Source organism: Oncorhynchus gorbuscha, linkage group LG19, assembly GCF_021184085.1.
Source record: "Oncorhynchus gorbuscha isolate QuinsamMale2020 ecotype Even-year linkage group LG19, OgorEven_v1.0, whole genome shotgun sequence".
Taxonomy (NCBI): Eukaryota; Metazoa; Chordata; class Actinopteri; order Salmoniformes; family Salmonidae; genus Oncorhynchus; species Oncorhynchus gorbuscha.
Genome location: NC_060191.1, coordinates 49,013,824 through 49,030,891, shown reverse-complemented (window position 1 = coordinate 49,030,891; position 17,068 = coordinate 49,013,824). Strand labels below are relative to the sequence as shown.

Below are 17,068 nucleotides of genomic sequence, written 5' to 3'. Positions count from 1 at the left end.
TCATCCTCTAGATGTTTAATGTACCTATGCCGATTCACAATACTGACTGGGGACTAACTGGTATATGAGTAGTTGTAACTACCGTATGTAATGTCTCTCCCATGTATCTCTTTCAGCACCTGTTATTCCTCAGACTGGACTACCTGGAGGTGGGCTGGGACCAGGTGCCGGAAAAGGAAAGGCTCCAAAAGGAGGAGTGCCAGGTGAGCGTGGGTTTATGTGACTATGCATGTGTACAATATCCGATGAAGGCCATTGGATCCAGTATAAAATCATTGATTTTATTGGTCTTTGCAGGTGTGGGGGTGCCTGGACTTTACCAAGGTGGCCAGGTGCCAGGACAAGGTGTGTATCTTCTATTCTTCTGAAAGTCCACAGATCAAACCCACATGAATCACAATATATATCAAACAGAGTGTTTCACCATACCCTCCCCTCTGGGGATTAATATAGGTTGATGTAACTCAGGGATCTGCATGCTGTGATATCCATTCTAGGGTTAAATATTTTACAAAACAATTCTAGCCTGATGAGCCATATATTAAATACATTTAATGAGCCCAAGCACCCAAAATCCCATAGATGTAGCTAGCTACAGTGCATTCGGAAAGTATTCAGACCCCTTGACTTTTTCTACATTTTGTTACATTACAACCTTATTCTAATATTGACTAGGAAAAACATTTATTTAATCAATACCCCATAATGACAAAGTGAAGAAAAAAAATGTACATAAGTATACAGACCCTTTGCTATGAGACTCAAAATTGAGCTCAGGTGCATCTTGTTTCCATTGATTATCCTTGAGATGTTTCTACAACTTGATTCGAGTCTATCTGTGGTAAATTCAATTGATTGGACATGATTTGGAAAGGCACACACCTGTCTATATAATGTCCAACAGTTGACAGTGCATGTCAGAGCAAAAATCAAGCCATGAGGTCAAAGGAATTGTCCGTAGACCTCCGAGACAGGATTGTACCAAGGCACAGATCTGGGGAAGAGTACCCAAACAATTCTGCAGCATTGAAGGTTCCAAGAACACAGGGGCCTCCATCATTCTTAAATGGAAGAAGTTTGGAACCACCAAGAATCTTCCTATAGCTGGCCGCCCGACCAAACTGAGCAGTCAGGGGAGAAGAGCTTTTGGTCAGGGAGGTGATGGGATAACCTTCACGAAGGACAACCAATCTCTGCGCCACTCCACCAATCAGGCATTTATGGTAAAGTGGCCAGACCGAAGCCACTCCATGGTAAAAGGCACATGACAGCCCGCTTGGCGTTTGCCAGAAGGCACCTAAAGAACTCTCAGACCATGAGAAACAAGATTCTCTGGTTGGATGAAACCTAGAACTCTTTGGCCTGAATGAAAAGTTTAATTTCTGGAGGAATCCTTGCACAATCCCTACAGTGAAGCATGGTGGTGGCAGCATCATGCTGTTGGGATGGTTTTCAGCAGCAGGGACTGGGAGACTTGTCAGGATCGAGGCAAAGATGAACAAAGAAAAGTACAGATCCTTGATGAAAACCTGCTGCAGAGTGCTCAGGACCAAAGACTGTGGCGAAGGTTCACTTTCCACCAGGTCAACGGCCCTAATCACACAGCCAAGACTACGCAGGAGTGGCTTCGGGACAAGTCTCTGAATGTCCTTGAGTGGCCCAGCCAGAGCCCGGACTTGAACCCGATCGAACATCTCTGGAGAGACCTGAAAATAGCTGTGCAGTGATGCTCCCCATTCAACCTGACAGCGCTTGACAGGGTCTGCAGAGAGGAATGGGAGAAACTCCCCAAATACACGTGTGCCAAGCTTGTAGCGTCGTACCCAAGAAGACTCATGGCTGTAATCGCTGCCAAAGGTACAATAACAAAGTACTGAGTAAAGGGTCTGAACGATATTTCTGTTTGTTTTTTTTATTTCTATTTCTTTTTGCTTTGTTATTATGGGGTATTGTGTGTCGATTGATTAATTAAAAAACAATTGAATACATTTTAGAATAAGGCTGTAATGGAACAAAATGTGTGGGGGGAGTGAAGGGGTCTGAATACTTTCCGAATGCACTGTATCTGCTCTCTTGAGTAAATAAATGCAGATGGCTCCAGTAGACTCATCTTGTTTTAGTGTGAACTGTATTACTGTACTGTATTGTTTTATATAAACCATGATAAAGCAGAAGAGAACATGTGATTCTGGTGCAGCACACGTAGCCTACAAAGTTACAAGAATAGGCTAGAGAATTTGATTTTAACATTGAAATATAATAGGGCCTATTTGTATAATTAGTAGGCTGATGCATATATACCTTTCATATTTCCCTTAATGTTATTAGCCTCCCTCCACTTTCTCTCTCTGTTGTTGTGTCATTCCTTCCTCGTTTTCAACAGTTAATTAATTTTCCTTATCTTCATCAGTCTATTGACATCCTTGAATAATATAGGACTATAATTAGATGCAGAAGGCTTTCAATTCGCTTAATTTGCTCTCCTTTCAAACTACCGGTGAGTTCTATTGGCTGTTGTATTTTAACATTCAGCAAAAAAGAGCTTGTGTCCCTCTTCAAATAGTCTAGTGGTATAAAAAAAATGTTTTAATTATGTCCAGCAAGCTATTGTAGTCTAGCTTATCCTGCATGGGACTCCAAGAGCTAGGGAGCGTTTTTTAAGGAGAGAGGCCAGCGGAGCAAAGCTGCGTGCGTATTGCGCAAGAGACGGAGGCTATAAATTAGAAGCTTATTATGCATAACCCATCATTAATTAGCTAAATATAAGGCTAATATTGCATTGAATGTATTACCTGAAAGAGGTAGGCTATGAGATCTTTATACAGGGCTATATATAAATCTAGAACGGGATAGTTTATTTTGGATGCTCTTTGAATGGAGTTGATGGCAAGAGAGAGAGAAACTGTGAGTGAGCGCTGGCACGTGCCCTGATTTAAAGCAAATACATTCAAGTGACATTCTGTTTAAAACTCTGCATCTGCAACTAAAATGATAATAATAATCTTTACAATTAAAAAACAAGAGGATCCCTGAAAGCCAGATGGAGATGTGTAAGTTAGATGCGCATTTGGTATTTATGTTACTGTAGCATCGTCTATGCTGTACCAAATGTAGGCCTACTTGGCACAAGAAAAAAAGTTACCATGATGAGGTCTACATGCATTGTGAACTGCGCTCCATACGGAGATGGGCTGTCTGTCCCCACCCTGAGTGTTCATCATGCAGAGCCCGCAGGGAAGCGACATCACATATCATTTAACGCCATTTCACGCCATGCTGTTCATATAAATAATTTATTATAATTTACCAGTTTCTCACAGTTATTTATCCCGGGAAAAGGGAGTGATTTTACGCTGTCAATCCCGGTAAATCTCGGTAAATCCCGCCATTCACTAGCTAATCCTCTGATCCCCTTCTCTTCATGTCTGCAGGGTTTGGTGGTCGTGGAGTGCTGCCTGGTGTGGCCACTGGGAACGGACTCAATCCCAAATCATGTAACATTTGATTGGGATACCTGTAGCATGCATCTACAGATCACATTGTTTTCATGTCTAGTCTGATTCTCTGTCCGACTGTCTGTCTGATATGATTTGTCCTCTACAGTGCCAGGTGGAGGACAACAGGGACCAGGAGGCTCAGGTCGTGTTGGTTACGGAGGACCAATGCAGCCAGGAGTATTCCATGGATACCCACTCAAAACACCCAAAACACAAGGTATGTCATTGGACAATTTAATGACTGCTAATGATATATTTTCTACTATCAATTCACAGGTAAAATAATAGTGAAAAAGATAATGAAGCTACATTTTCCAGTCTTTGCATTGACATCTTGGAATCTATAGAAATGGACACATAGCTAGTGTTAAAACAAGTGTATAGTCATTTGGCGTGTGCAGGTAAACTGGAGGTGGCAATCCTCCATTAGTTATTTCAAAACAACTATGACTATTGTCCTTAAACGTCAATCATCCCAGTGTTTAATGGATGTTAAATGTCAGATGTTTGCAGTCACTATAAATGAAGTTGACCCACTGTTGACCATGCGTTGCAGTTCCTTTCCCTCCAGTGCACAGAGTGTCTTTTCCCCATCACCCCCATTATGGCCACATGCACAGCCCCATGCACAGCCCCATGCACGGCCACGGTCACATGAACGGCCACGTGCACGGGCGGTTCTATGGCTACCCCCCTCTATGGCATCAGGTCATGTATGGTGGGTTTATCATTGTGAATTGGCTGCTGAGAATCGTTCTCTTTTTGAGGCCTAGGTCCTGGCTTTGGGACAAGGGTGTTTTCTTTCCTCTTCAAAACTGAGTTGTTTTCAAAAAGGAGACCCTTTTCACCATGTGTTGTTGCAGTCACATCATCACGTTCTATCTAGGAAGACCTCAAAATCAGAACAATACATCTACCACCTTCCCCTCTAAGACGCTTCGAGAATCTGAAAAGTGCAATAACTCCGAACCGTAACCCACTAAAACTGTGATTGCTCCTGTCATGTATTGTATGTAAGTTAGCTGCTTCACACCCATTCCCTATAAGGGACCACCACTTCAATCAATGTCAGTTAATATGATGTGTGTTAAGACAACATGGTCTGAGTTATCTATTTACCGTATGTGGTCCCTCACAGGGAAGAGTGTCATGCAGCCAAAAGCATACGGTGGGTTAGAGCTCTCCTTTGGCCTCCTCTCAGATCTGTAGTCACTCAGGGGCAATAGTAAGATCTGAGTGGACTGACAAATCCTCCTTGTCTGTTTTCCGTAGCTTCGTTTTCAGAATGTTTCTCGATGTTTATAGCAGGCTAGGTCATATCTCTGAATCAAATCAACAGCGGTTTGATGAGAAACAAATGTAGCTGTGTTTACACATGCAAAAACCCAAACTGCTTCAGCTATGACCTACTGGGCTCAAACCTTAACAATGATGTAGAACTACTAACCCTCTACATTAGATGTATTAATGTTTCCTGCTGAATATACTTGAGTGTAATTGTGTGGTTTTATGTATTTGTATTATGTAAATCAGCAATAAATCAATACCTTAAAACAAAGACCGTTCAAAAACATTGGAGTAAGTAATTGATTTTCTGACAGTGTGCTAGTGGATATTCAAAACCTTTACTCTATTCCATTTATATGTCACCATGGTTTACACAGGTGGCTATGGAGCGAAAGCTGGAGGAGCTGGAGGCAAACTTCCATTTGGTACAGAAAGTTTTTCATATGTAAATGTTTTAAGTATTGTGTCTGCATGTATGTGTAATTGTATGTGTGTAGATGTATGTGTGTAGATGGTAGATGTTTCTCTCCACTTGTTTCAGGATACGGGGGCTTTGGTGGTGGTGGTGGAGCAGGCCTTCCTGGGGGAAAAGGAGGTCCTGGATCCAAGCCTGGATACCCCATTGGAACTGGTAGGGATTTGGAGAACTCTTACACAAATATATGGGGAAATATATTTTAAAAGCTCTCTATTACTTAAATGAATTTGAAATGAGACCTGTAACTCTGTCTATGTTCCCCCACTCTCTGTAGGTGTTGGGACAGGAGGTCTTAACCCGGCCCAGGCTCAAGCTAAAGCTGCTAAATATGGTAATGATCGCTATAACAGGGCTACTGAAATGTCTTTACTTCAACTACTAACTAGAGGTGTTTACTCTCTCTCTCTCTCTCTCTCTCTCTCTCTCTCTCTCTCTCTCTCTCTCTCTCTCTCTCTCTCTCTCTCTCTCTCTCTCTCTCTCTCTCTCTCTCTTCACCCACCCCTAGGTGCTGGTTTGGGTGTTGTGCCTGGTGCAGGTGGAGCCTACCCTGGAGCGGGAGGAGCTTACCCTGGAGGTGAGAGAGAGAAAGAGAGTGTGAGAAAGAGATCTCTGACCTACTACTGTACCTGACAGTGTACAGTACCACCAAACAAAACTAGTAGACAGGACAGCTACAGTTACTGCAGGACAGCAACATTACTACCACTAGATATTCAGAGGATACAAATGAAACATATAGCTTTTTCACTCTTTTTGTGGTCTATACTGACAGTGTATATCTAAAGCTGTTCAGATTATGATAATTTTTTTATGTTTCAGGATATAATCCTGCTGCAGCCAAAGCTGCTAAATATGGTAAGAAACATCACTCAGAACAGCAACATCAGAGTTTTAGATAGTAAGACAAGACTGAATGTGAGTCGTTTTCTTGTGACCCTCCACCATAGGAGTCCCAGGAGGTGCAGGGGGCGTCCCAGGTCTTGGATCAGTAGCAGGAGGAGCAGGAGGAGTACCTGGAGGGGTACCCGGAGGAACTGGAGGTACATATGAAAGAAACTGTACAATTTAAAAATCTGATAGGACTCTTACAGTGAGTTTAGTTAGTTCATAATTCTGCCACATTTTTTTTGTGATTGCAGTTTGACTATAAAAATCTGGGTTTCTAATGCATAAACATTTGCATTTCAGGATACAACCCTGCTGCGGCCAAAGCTGCTAAATATGGTATGAAAAATCTCTCAAAACAAGTGGTGGTACATAAATGTTTTATTTTCACATTTAAAGGGGTAAACAGCAGTTGCTACATAATTTTTTTAAATGAATTAATGATACTCTTTATACCCACATATTCCTGAAGAATATAACATATAGATGCTTCCTTAGTTCAGCTGAACTGTCGTACCATCAGAATCCAAAATAAACGTGTTTTACTCCTTTGTTTGTAAACCATTTTATTGTTTAAAAAAAATACTGCATAGCCTCAAAACAGTATTAAAACTATAATGTTGATATCGTGGATGGTCAGTCTTGCATCTGTAGCGCTGTCTATACATTTGAGATTGCTTTGTTATTGTTTGAACTGCAGATCATCCCTTTAACTAACTGTTCTTGTCTTGTCTTGTCTTGCCACACAGGAGTTCCAGGGGGTGCAGGAGCAGGCCTAGGAGCTGGAGGACTTGGAGGAGTACCAGGAGGGGGAGGTGTACCTGGGGCTGGAGGTGAGCCTAAAAGTATACTACACATTTATCACTAATCTCATCTCAGTGGTGCTGCTCTTTACTGTGTAGATTAAGGACTTTATTCAGGTATGATATTGTAAACTAGATGGTTATATTTGGCAAAAATATTTAATAATTTTTAGACTATAAAAATCACGAGTGATTAACTTTTTGCATTTTAGGATATAATCCCGCAGCGGCCAAAGCAGCTAAATATGGTAAATAATCACTCAAAACAGCAACATCAGAATTGGTACATTGATTGAATTCATACTGTTTACTAATTTAGTTCCACTGTTAAATATCTGAATTTAGACATGCTTCTGAAATCCAATGGTTTTCTTGTGTCTCTCTACACAGGACTCCCTGGAGGAGGTGCAGGCGGTCTTCCAGGTGCTGGATCAGTTGCAGGAGGAGTAGGAGGAGTACCAGGAGCTGGGGCTGGAGGTACAGTAAGGAGCACCATCGGGGTGCAGGATGTCATGTAGTTTGACTCTACTCTATGTCTACTGTAATGGCTTGGCAGAATTTCCTTTTTAATGAATGAATGTTTAACATTTCAGGATATAATCCTGCTGCGGCCAAAGCCGCTAAATATGGTAAGAAACATCACCCGTAACAGCAACGTCAGAGTTGGTACATTGGTTTTAGCTCATGCTGAAATTGTCTGTCCACTTTTAACCAACCCTTGTTTTCATGTCACCCTCCCCCACAGGAGTTCCAGGAGGAGCAGGTGCAGGCTTAGGGGGAGCTGGAGGTAGGCTAGACACCTCTGAATGGAGGAACATACTACATACCTCTACTACAGTATGTTTGCCAAGCTATAGCTTAAACTAAAGTACAGTCATGTCCAAAATTATTGGCACCCTTGATAATGAGCAAAAAAGACTGAATAAATAATACAATTATTGACCTATGCTCTCAAAACAATGGGGAAATTATATTATTTTATATTAATACAATTGCTCAGAGTGTTCTTGCGAGGATAACGACACTGAGCCTTTGTCTAAAATATTTTATGAGATGGCCATTGGGAGGGATCTTAGACCATTCCATTCCACCACTGAGATGGCCAAGGCAAAATATTGATTTTGGGGACAATTAACCATTTCTTTGTTGATGTTGATGTCTGTTTAGGATTATTGTCTTGATGGAAGATCCACTTACAGCCAAGCTTAAGTTCCATTTTTCGATGCCAAGCCCACCACTGGTGGGCATGGCCAAAGAGTTCTGTTTTCATGTCATATGACTATAGCACTACCTGGAGTTTGATAAACAGCATTGGCACTTGGCTTGGAACGGGTGCTATGGTCAGATGACATGAACATAGAGCTCTTTGGCCATGCACACCACTGGTGAGTTTAGCATTGAAAATAGAAGCATATGCAGAAAAGTACCTCATACCTACTGTAAAATAGGATGGTGGATCTTTGACTGTCTTTGGCTAGACAATAACCCAAAGCACTAATCAAAACCCACAAATAAATTGATAATTTACCACAAAACCAGCATTTTGCAATAGCCATCTCAGTCTCTGGATTCAAACCCCATTGAATACCTGTGGTTTAAATTGAAGAGTGCAGTCCATAACCGCAAACAAAGGACATCAAGGTTCTGGAAAGGTTCTGTTTGGAGGAATAGTCTATGATCCCTCCCAACATGTTCTCCAATCTCATAAAACTCTGTGTCTTTATCCTCGCAAGGAGACGGTGCGAGAGTATTGAAAACAGGTGTGCCAATAATGTTTTATCTAGATCTATTTCTCTGAGCAATTGTCAATTGTATTAATATCAATATAATTCCACCATTTTTTGGAGCATACAATATAGCTCAGTATTTGTGTTATTTATTTAATAGTCTTTTTTGCTCATCTTTACCAAGAGTGCCAACAATGATGTACCCCACTGTACATTATCCCAGCTACTGGGCTCTGCATGAAGGTGGTGTGCCTTGCTCAAGCAGACCCCAACCTGAGAGTTGGTAACCAGTGCATTTTGCCTGTAGACATCCTTGTATATGTATTATAATTCTGTATTGTCTTGACTTCTATCAAGTGCACTAACCTGGATTGGCACTGCAGCTTTAAACTCAATGTAGCAGATATCTTAACACCATTACCATTTTCATCATCTCTGAACAGGCTATGGAGCGGGAGCCAGGCCTCCCTATTATGGTGAGGATAACTAACCTAAACATCCCAAAGCTGCCCAGGCCACAGCCTTTACAATGCTGTTAACACACCATCACTGAAGGGCTTCCTTCTTTGGCTTAGCTAGCTCCAACTCACACTAGTCTTTTTTAATAATAGAAATGATCATGCTGTATAGTGTAATATACTGTATGGATGTTACCCTCCCTATAGGTGTTCCAGGGAGTGCTGGATTTGGGGGAGCAGGGACTTTTCCAGGGGCTGGAGGTACCTTGTCTAATTATTGCACTATAGTATCTTACGCTTGTAGCAGTTTCATTAATTAATTCATAGCATAAACTACTGCTTGAGGAGACTCAGAAATTCATTGTAAGACAAATGATCATGATCAAGTTCATTTGAATCATTTAGATGTACAGTCATTTATACCCTCCAGACACTCTGTGCTGTCTGCTTCTACTTTATGGGGCTAGAAATGTAGTTGTATTTTGCTATTCAAGCCAGGAAGGATGATGTAAGTTAATTTAATTATTTTTTATTTTAGGATACAACCCTGCCACCAAAGCTGCTAAATATGGTAAGATAACCACACTTCAAACAACTTCAGGCTCATTCAGTGTTGGTACATTGCTTAATTTATGCTGATATTTTTCTTGTGACCCTCCACCATAGGAATACCAGGAGGTGCAGGAGCAGGCCTAGGGGCTGGAGGACTAGGAGGAGGGGTACCAGGGGCTGGAGGACTTGGAGGAGCAGGAGGAGGGGTACCAGGGGCTGGAGGACTTGCAGGAGGAGGGGTACCAGGGGCTGGGGGTGGAGGTATCTCATCATGGTCTAACGCTTATAAAAAAAAAATATGAATCGATAGTATAAACCAGTGCTTGGCAACAGGATTATCTAAAGTGATATTTAATATCTCATGATTTTATTACATTTCAGGATATGGGGCTGGAAATGCAGTTTTGTTATATTATCCAAGTCAGGAGTGATGTTTTGAATTATTGTCATTGTTTTGTATTTCAGGATACAATCCTGCTGCCGCTGCCAAAGCTGCTAAGTACGGTAAGAAAATCACTCCATATCAGGCTAGACTCATTCAGTGTTGATACAATAGTTGAATTTGAATTTTTTTTTTCTTCCCTCGACCATAGGGGTCCCGGGAGGTGCAGGGGCAGGCCTAGGAGCTGGAGGTCTTGGAGGAACAGGAGGGGTACCAGCAGGAGGAGCTGGGGCTGGAGGTCAGTCATGATGCTTGACTTCTCCAATCCATTCACACTGTTTTGTATGCTACTGCATTATGTGGCTTGGAAAGTGTGACTTTGAAAATCTTTTTAAAAATCTATTAATTAATTTATTTGTAGGGTATAATCCTGCTGCTGCCAAAGCTGCTAAATATGGTAAATAAGAAAAGTGACAAGTCTACTGTATCTTTTCAATTGTTAAGTTAGCCATGACTTAACAACAACATCTTGATTGTTTCTACCTCAGGAGTCCCCGGAGGTGCAGGAGCAGGAGGAGTACCTGGAGGAGGAGCAGGGGGTGTACCTGGGGCTTTAGGATATAATCCCGCTGCGGAGGTGCAGGAGCAGGAGGAGTACCTGGAGGAGGAGCAGGGGGTGTAGCTGCAGCCAAAGCTGCTAAATATGGTAATATTACTAAAAACACAAGGCTAGTCTCATTCAGTGTTGGTTTATGGTATACATGACTTTTAAATACAACATTTTTTCTCTACAACAGGAGTTCCAGGAGGTGCAGGAGCAGGTCTAGGAGCTGGAGGACTTGGAGGAGGAGGGGGTGTACCTTGGGCTGGAGGATATAATCCCGCTGCAGCCAAAGCTGCTAAATATGGTAGAAGAATCACTCAAAACAGCAACATCAGAGTTGGTACATTGGTTGAATTCATGCTGACATTTCAGGTTTTAAAATCAGATCATTTCCATGTGAACACACAGGAGTTCAAGGAGGTGTAGGAACAGGCCTGGGAGCAGGAGGACTTGGAGGAGCAGGAGGAATACAGGGATTACCTGGAGGAGGAGCAGGGGTTGTCCCTGGGGCTGGAGGATATAATCCTGCTGCCGCTGCCAAAGCTGCTAAGTACGGTAAGAAAATCACTCCATATCAGGCTAGACTCATTCAGTGTTGATACAATAGTTGAATTTGAAATTTGTTTTTTTTTCCCTCGACCATAGGGGTCCCAGGAGGTGCAGGGGCAGGCCTAGGAGCTGGAGGTCTTGGAGGAACAGGAGGGGTACCAGCAGGAGGAGCTGGGGCTGGAGGTCAGTCATGATGCTTGACTTCTCCAATCCATTCACACAGTTTTGTATGCTACTGCATTATGTGGCTTGGAAAGTGTGACTTTGAAAATCTTTTTAAAATCTATTAATTTATTTATTTGTAGGGTATAATCCTGCTGCTGCCAAAGCTGCTAAATATGGTAAATAAGAAAAGTGACAAGTCTACTGTATCTTTTCAATTGTTAAGTTAGCCATGACTTAACAACAAAATCTTGATTGTTTCTACCTCAGGAGTCCCCGGAGGTGCAGGAGCAGGAGGAGTACCTGGAGGAGGAGCAGGGGGTGTACCTGGAGCTTTAGGATATAATCCCGCTGCCGCCAAAGCTGCTAAATATGGTAATATTACTAAAAACACAAGGCTAGTCTCATTCAGTGTTGGTTTATGGTATACATGACTTTTAAATACAATTATTTTTCTCTACAACAGGAGTTCCAGGAGGTGCAGGAGCAGGTCTAGGAGCTGGAGGACTTGGAGGAGGAGGGGGTGTACCTTGGGCTGGAGGATATAATCCCGCTGCAGCCAAAGCTGCTAAATATGGTAGAAGAATCACTCAAAACAGCAACATCAGAGTTGGTACATTGGTTGAATTCATGCTGACATTTCAGGTTTTAAAATCAGATCATTTCCATGTGAACACACAGGAGTTCAAGGAGGTGTAGGAACAGGCCTGGGAGCAGGAGGACTTGGAGGAGCAGGAGGAATACAGGGAGTACCTGGAGGAGGAGCAGGGGTTGTCCCTGGGGCTGGAGGATATAATCCTGCTGCAGCCAAAGCTGCTAAATATGGTAAGAAAAATTCATAATGACATTTCTGTCAATGTTTTACAGTACTACCGTGTGTCTGCTCATGACATGTCTCCTGTGTTATAGGTCAGGGGGCTGCTGGTGGGCCAGGGGGGTGGATATGGGGGTGTGCCTGCTGGAGGATATCCCAGGCCTGGGAGTACGTATACCAAAGGAAGGGTCTGGGGGAGGAGTGGAAGTAAAGGCAGTGTTCACACATACAATATGTATTTATTCCTATGTACAATACGTCTATATGTAGTTTGTAAACTTTGCATAGGGGTAGAGTTGGCTTTAAATACAGGTTTAAGCTGTGGAGTTAGTGTGTTTGAGCAGAGGGTTTGGTTTTAAGGTAAAGTGGGGCACATTGCCTTATAGTGCTACTTGGTTGATGATGTTCCATGTTTTGACTGACAGGCTATGGGGGATATGGAGGGGCAGCAGGAGGGGCAGGAGCAGGAGGTACGTTTCTAATGATGCCAACTTGATATACTGTAATATCATGAATTGATAGCATAAACTAGTGTTAGTAATACTACTGTATCATGAGGCTTGGGATGCAAGAGTGATGTTTTTAATTTATTCTTTTTTTACATTTCAGGATATAATCCTGCTGCGGCCAAAGCTGCTAAATATGGTAAGAAGAAGAAGAGTATACTGTATCTTAGGCAGTTCTGAATGGAGACATTATTTCAAAATAATAACAATTTCTTCTTGTGGTCCCAGGAGCTGGAGTAGCCGGCCTAGGAGGAGCAGGAGGAGGGCCAGGGACTGGGGCTGGACCAGGATATGGAGGTTTGCACAGAAGTTGAAATCTAATGTAATCTGGAAGAGTTAATACTGTTGGTTATGATTGGGGAGCTTTGGTCTGTCTTATCAAACCATTTATGAGGTCATTGATAAACATTGCTATTTGTTTTGTATTGCAGGCTACGGAGGATATGGAGGGGTACCAGCAGGAGGGGCTGCCGCTGCTGCCAAAGCTGCTAAATATGGTATTTTATCCTCTCCATGATTTTGAAAAATGTACTGCCTAACCGTTGTATTAATATACTGTACTGATACACTGCCGGTGGTGCCAAACCCCCGAAATAAATTACATTTTTCCCACTGGGTTTCAAAGAAGCAACCATTAGATATTACATGTTGTTTGAACCACCAAATAATAACATCCTGAGCCTGATCTGTAGGAGTTCCAGGAGGAGCTGGAGGGGTACCCGGGGCTGGATATGAGGGTGAGTCCGTTTTGTTTTTGCCAAGGAAATGTACTGTACTATATGCTACACCTTATGTTGGTCTCTGTAAAGGGTAGCTTCCTAGACAGAGATGAAGACTTATCCTGGAATAGAAAACATTTTCATTGGACATTCTCCTAACCGCCCCCCAATTGTTTTAGTGAGTTCATAAGTCAGGGATGATGTCTTTAATTCTTTAAACTTTTGCATGTCAGGATATAATCCTGCTGCGGCCAAAGCTGCTAAATATGGTAAGAAAAAACATTCAAAACAGCAACATCAGAGTTAAACTTCTGTCTACTTTTAACTAACTATAATTTTCTTGTGACCCTCCACCACAGGAGTTCCAGGAGGTGCAGGAGCAGGCCTAGGAGCTGGAGGAATTGGAGGAGCAGGAGGAGGGGTACCAGGGGCTGGAGGATATAACCCTGCTGCGGCCAAAGCTGCTAAATATGGTAAGATCACTCAAAACAATCAATCTCATTCATTATTGGTACATTGGTTGAATTTACTGTCTTAAGTCGTGGTGTGACAAGTCTACTGTATCTTTGGCAGTTCTGAAGCTGGACATTCATTACAAATCCAATTGTTTTCTTGTGGCCCTCTACCACAGGAGTCCCCGGAGGTGCAGGAGCAGGAATAGCAGCTGGAGGAGCAGGTGGATTACCAGGAGGAGGATTACCAGGAGGAGGAGGAGGGGGTGTAACTGGGGCTGGTGGATATAATCCCGCTGCAGCCAAAGCTGCTAAATATGGTAAGATCACTCAAAATAGCAACATCAGAATTTGTACATCAGTTGAATTCATGCTCACATCTCTGGTTTTGAAATCATATAATTTCCTTGTGAACCTCTACGCAGGAGTCTCAGGAGGTGTAGGAACAGGCTTGGGAGCAGGAGGAGTACAGGGTGGAGTAGGAGCTGGAGGTACGTCAGAGGATGTGTGTGAATAGTAAAGACATCAGAAAGAGCTCCAACAGCATCACGGTCTGGTCTGTCTTTCTGTGAGTTATCAAGGTGATTCAGAATACAGTGAAAATATGAATGATGTGATGCTTGTGATTGCAGGATATGATCCCGCGGCCAAAGCTGCTAAATATGGTAAGAGCCTCTCTTGTTCTGTCATAACTTTTAGTCTAGGTAATGCAGACCAGTGGAAGAACAATATTGTTTGTCTGTTCTGAGCAGTACCTGTTGTCTCTGTACAGTACCTAATATCTCTTGTTAGCTGAATCAAGATTTTCACCATAGCTCAAGAGATTATACTGTACCCTCACCTATGTTCTTACCTGCCCACAGGTAAGCCAAACGGGGTGGGCATCGGTGGAGAAGGTGTGCCAGCGCCAGCAGCGACTCCAAGTCCAGGTGTGGGCGTGGGTGGTGGTGTTGGAGGAACTGCCATTGAGCGCACTGACTTACCAGTGGGCACAGGGATACCTATCGCAGGCAAACCAGGTAAATGGATACTAGTTTCACCTTTGATTCTTGCTAGGTTTATTTTTCCTTGCTTAGATAGTTCCTTCAGGATCATTCCTAGTACTACACAACTAGGTCCAAAATGAAGGGTTGAAAGAAAATCCACAAAGTTCCTAATGTGACACTATGACCCATAACAGGTAGAACCACATGTTTTGCGCTCAACAAGACTTTGGATTTAATTCAACTGTTTTCTCATTGCAAATGCTGTATATCAAATACTGTATATCAAAAGCTACAGAGTAAGTGTTAGTTACTGTAGCGGTTCTCAAACTTTTCAGGGACACTTTTTGTGATAGAAAACTCATCAGAGACCCCCTCATAATAAGAACAAAGCTCGAGTGAGTTAAAAAATAGCATACAAGGAGTGTAGTAAACTATGACGTTGGCAGGGCATGGCCGGATGAACCAAGTCTCGGACCCTGGGAAGGAACATTTTCCAGCAATTCTACACATTTTGTCATGGGGCAGAGAGGAACCTTTACTGTTTTAAAGCTTAAATTACAGTGCAGTTATGTTAAAACAATTTGGGGGGAATACAAAAAGTATAATGTAAAAAGATTGGTAATTGGCAGAGTACTGTGGATACCAATATCCATGTGAGCCTGACAGGCCCATGTTGCCCAGGGTTAAGAACATACATTGTAGATTAATAATATTACATTGTATTGTATTGTATGACACCTTCTAAACTTATTCCACGGATCCCTTGGCCAAAATTAGTTTAATCTATTGTTGTTAATAATATTAATAAAAAATATATATGGTAAAAAAAAGTCATAATTATAATCTGTCCGTGGACCCCTGCAATACCTCAGACCCACTTTTGAGAACCCCTGAGTTACTGTATTTTAAATATACACTGTATTTTACAGAGCGGTTAAAAAAGCAGTAATTACTGTACCATAGAATGCCATACAAATATATTTTTTATTCAATAATAGAGACTGATTATAATGCAAGTTTTCCTTTTTGTTTGATATACTGTATAACCTGACAAAACCTCATCAGACTTTTCCAGCAGGCCTCAGCAGGACATCAACGGCCTACAGACACAGGCTTAGCATCCTCTCTAACTCCCCCCTCCTCTACCACTACCACTGCTGTCTGGCTAACTGCGCTCCACTGCAGGTGTATCATACAGCAACGGCAGTATCACGCAAGCCAGTCCCCTGACATTATCTCCTCCCAAACCTCAAACCTCTTTGCCCCCCTCTCTTCTCCCAAGACCCTGAAACATGAGACAGCTTAATATCTGTTCTGCTAGTACTGTCCCCTTTAGTGTCATTGTATGATCCAATAGCTATTCACCACCTGGAGCTGGAGCTTATCCCATCCCCTCCTGCCATGGCAGTGCCAAGGATCCCCATAATGGCTTCTGCTCTATGCTAGTTTTCAACTGCAATGGATGAAACTGGAACCTGTTGTCTTTTGGCAGATCCCACACCTATTGGCACACAGGCCACAGAGGCCCCAGAGCCAGAGCCCAGTAAGACTTGCTGCTGTCTGTGTTTGCATGATAAAACCATTTCTGACTAAGGACATAGTTACACTTCATTTGAAGAGTGTAGTATACACATGTGTTCTTTACAATTCCTTACATAAGCATTTCCTAACATTTGATGCGATTACTTTTTGGCTTTTGATAAACATTCAATCCATATGACAGTTGTTAGCAGTTGATTCTGTTAGATTCCTTTGTGAAAACATTGTAGTGTTTTGGCCTCCTGCTAAAAAATAATATGTAGAGGAATGTAAAGTAATGCTCATGTGGATGTTGACAAAATAATGTGATGCCAATGTATTTTCTAGACGTAGTTTGTCCTCTTAAAACGCTCCGCCTCTCTGTCCCCCAACTAACTTTGCAGCTCGCTGCGCTTGAAATGTCTCCCATTTCTGCTCTCTCCTCCCTCCCTTGCTTTTTAACAAATACAATGAATCTGACACTTGTCAATACTTGAATGACTTATAATTTAATGTTACTGGTTACTGTTAATGTTAATGTTACTGGTGTGAGACTGTATTGTGACAAGCTTCTCCTCCACAATAAAGATTGCTCCGATGAAGATTGTGCCTGATATCCCTATAGATACGTACTGTATGCACTCACCCTTTCTCCTTGGTAGTTAAAGTCCTATCTCCCTCTATCTTCT

At 42.3% G+C, this 17,068-nt stretch overlaps 1 protein-coding gene across 35 annotated transcripts in view; it reads left to right on the top strand.

Moving 5' to 3' along the window:
• The window catches only part of LOC124006069 (elastin-like), an 89,280-nt gene that overhangs the window by 54,323 nt on the left and 17,889 nt on the right, over positions 1-17,068 (top strand). For 7 of the 35 annotated variants that reach the window (XM_046315796.1, XM_046315790.1, XM_046315788.1 and 4 more), the window contains exons 11-54: positions 117-203; positions 298-345; positions 3,432-3,494; positions 3,604-3,714; positions 5,162-5,209; positions 5,326-5,415; positions 5,537-5,593; positions 5,768-5,836; positions 6,082-6,117; positions 6,210-6,302; positions 6,451-6,486; positions 6,897-6,980; positions 7,163-7,198; positions 7,341-7,427; positions 7,544-7,579; positions 7,696-7,737; positions 9,121-9,153; positions 9,343-9,396; positions 9,674-9,706; positions 9,802-9,948; positions 10,153-10,191; positions 10,281-10,367; positions 10,491-10,526; positions 10,618-10,697; positions 10,751-10,775; positions 10,867-10,977; positions 11,082-11,228; positions 11,319-11,405; positions 11,528-11,563; positions 11,655-11,759; positions 11,851-11,961; positions 12,066-12,209; positions 12,624-12,668; positions 12,808-12,843; positions 12,933-13,001; positions 13,136-13,201; positions 13,397-13,441; positions 13,657-13,692; positions 13,783-13,896; positions 14,055-14,195; positions 14,301-14,366; positions 14,508-14,540; positions 14,739-14,894; positions 16,354-16,404. In XM_046315796.1, coding sequence (XP_046171752.1) covers positions 117-203; positions 298-345; positions 3,432-3,494; positions 3,604-3,714; positions 5,162-5,209; positions 5,326-5,415; positions 5,537-5,593; positions 5,768-5,836; positions 6,082-6,117; positions 6,210-6,302; positions 6,451-6,486; positions 6,897-6,980; positions 7,163-7,198; positions 7,341-7,427; positions 7,544-7,579; positions 7,696-7,737; positions 9,121-9,153; positions 9,343-9,396; positions 9,674-9,706; positions 9,802-9,948; positions 10,153-10,191; positions 10,281-10,367; positions 10,491-10,526; positions 10,618-10,697; positions 10,751-10,775; positions 10,867-10,977; positions 11,082-11,228; positions 11,319-11,405; positions 11,528-11,563; positions 11,655-11,759; positions 11,851-11,961; positions 12,066-12,209; positions 12,624-12,668; positions 12,808-12,843; positions 12,933-13,001; positions 13,136-13,201; positions 13,397-13,441; positions 13,657-13,692; positions 13,783-13,896; positions 14,055-14,195; positions 14,301-14,366; positions 14,508-14,540; positions 14,739-14,894; positions 16,354-16,404 — 3,156 coding nt within the window. The remainder of the gene's footprint in view (positions 1-116; positions 204-297; positions 346-3,431; positions 3,495-3,603; positions 3,715-5,161; positions 5,210-5,325; positions 5,416-5,536; positions 5,594-5,767; positions 5,837-6,081; positions 6,118-6,209; positions 6,303-6,450; positions 6,487-6,896; positions 6,981-7,162; positions 7,199-7,340; positions 7,428-7,543; positions 7,580-7,695; positions 7,738-9,120; positions 9,154-9,342; positions 9,397-9,673; positions 9,707-9,801; positions 9,949-10,152; positions 10,192-10,280; positions 10,368-10,490; positions 10,527-10,617; positions 10,698-10,750; positions 10,776-10,866; positions 10,978-11,081; positions 11,229-11,318; positions 11,406-11,527; positions 11,564-11,654; positions 11,760-11,850; positions 11,962-12,065; positions 12,210-12,623; positions 12,669-12,807; positions 12,844-12,932; positions 13,002-13,135; positions 13,202-13,396; positions 13,442-13,656; positions 13,693-13,782; positions 13,897-14,054; positions 14,196-14,300; positions 14,367-14,507; positions 14,541-14,738; positions 14,895-16,353; positions 16,405-17,068) is intronic. The other 28 variants (XM_046315799.1, XM_046315797.1, XM_046315802.1 and 25 more) reach the window with 25 other exon arrangements.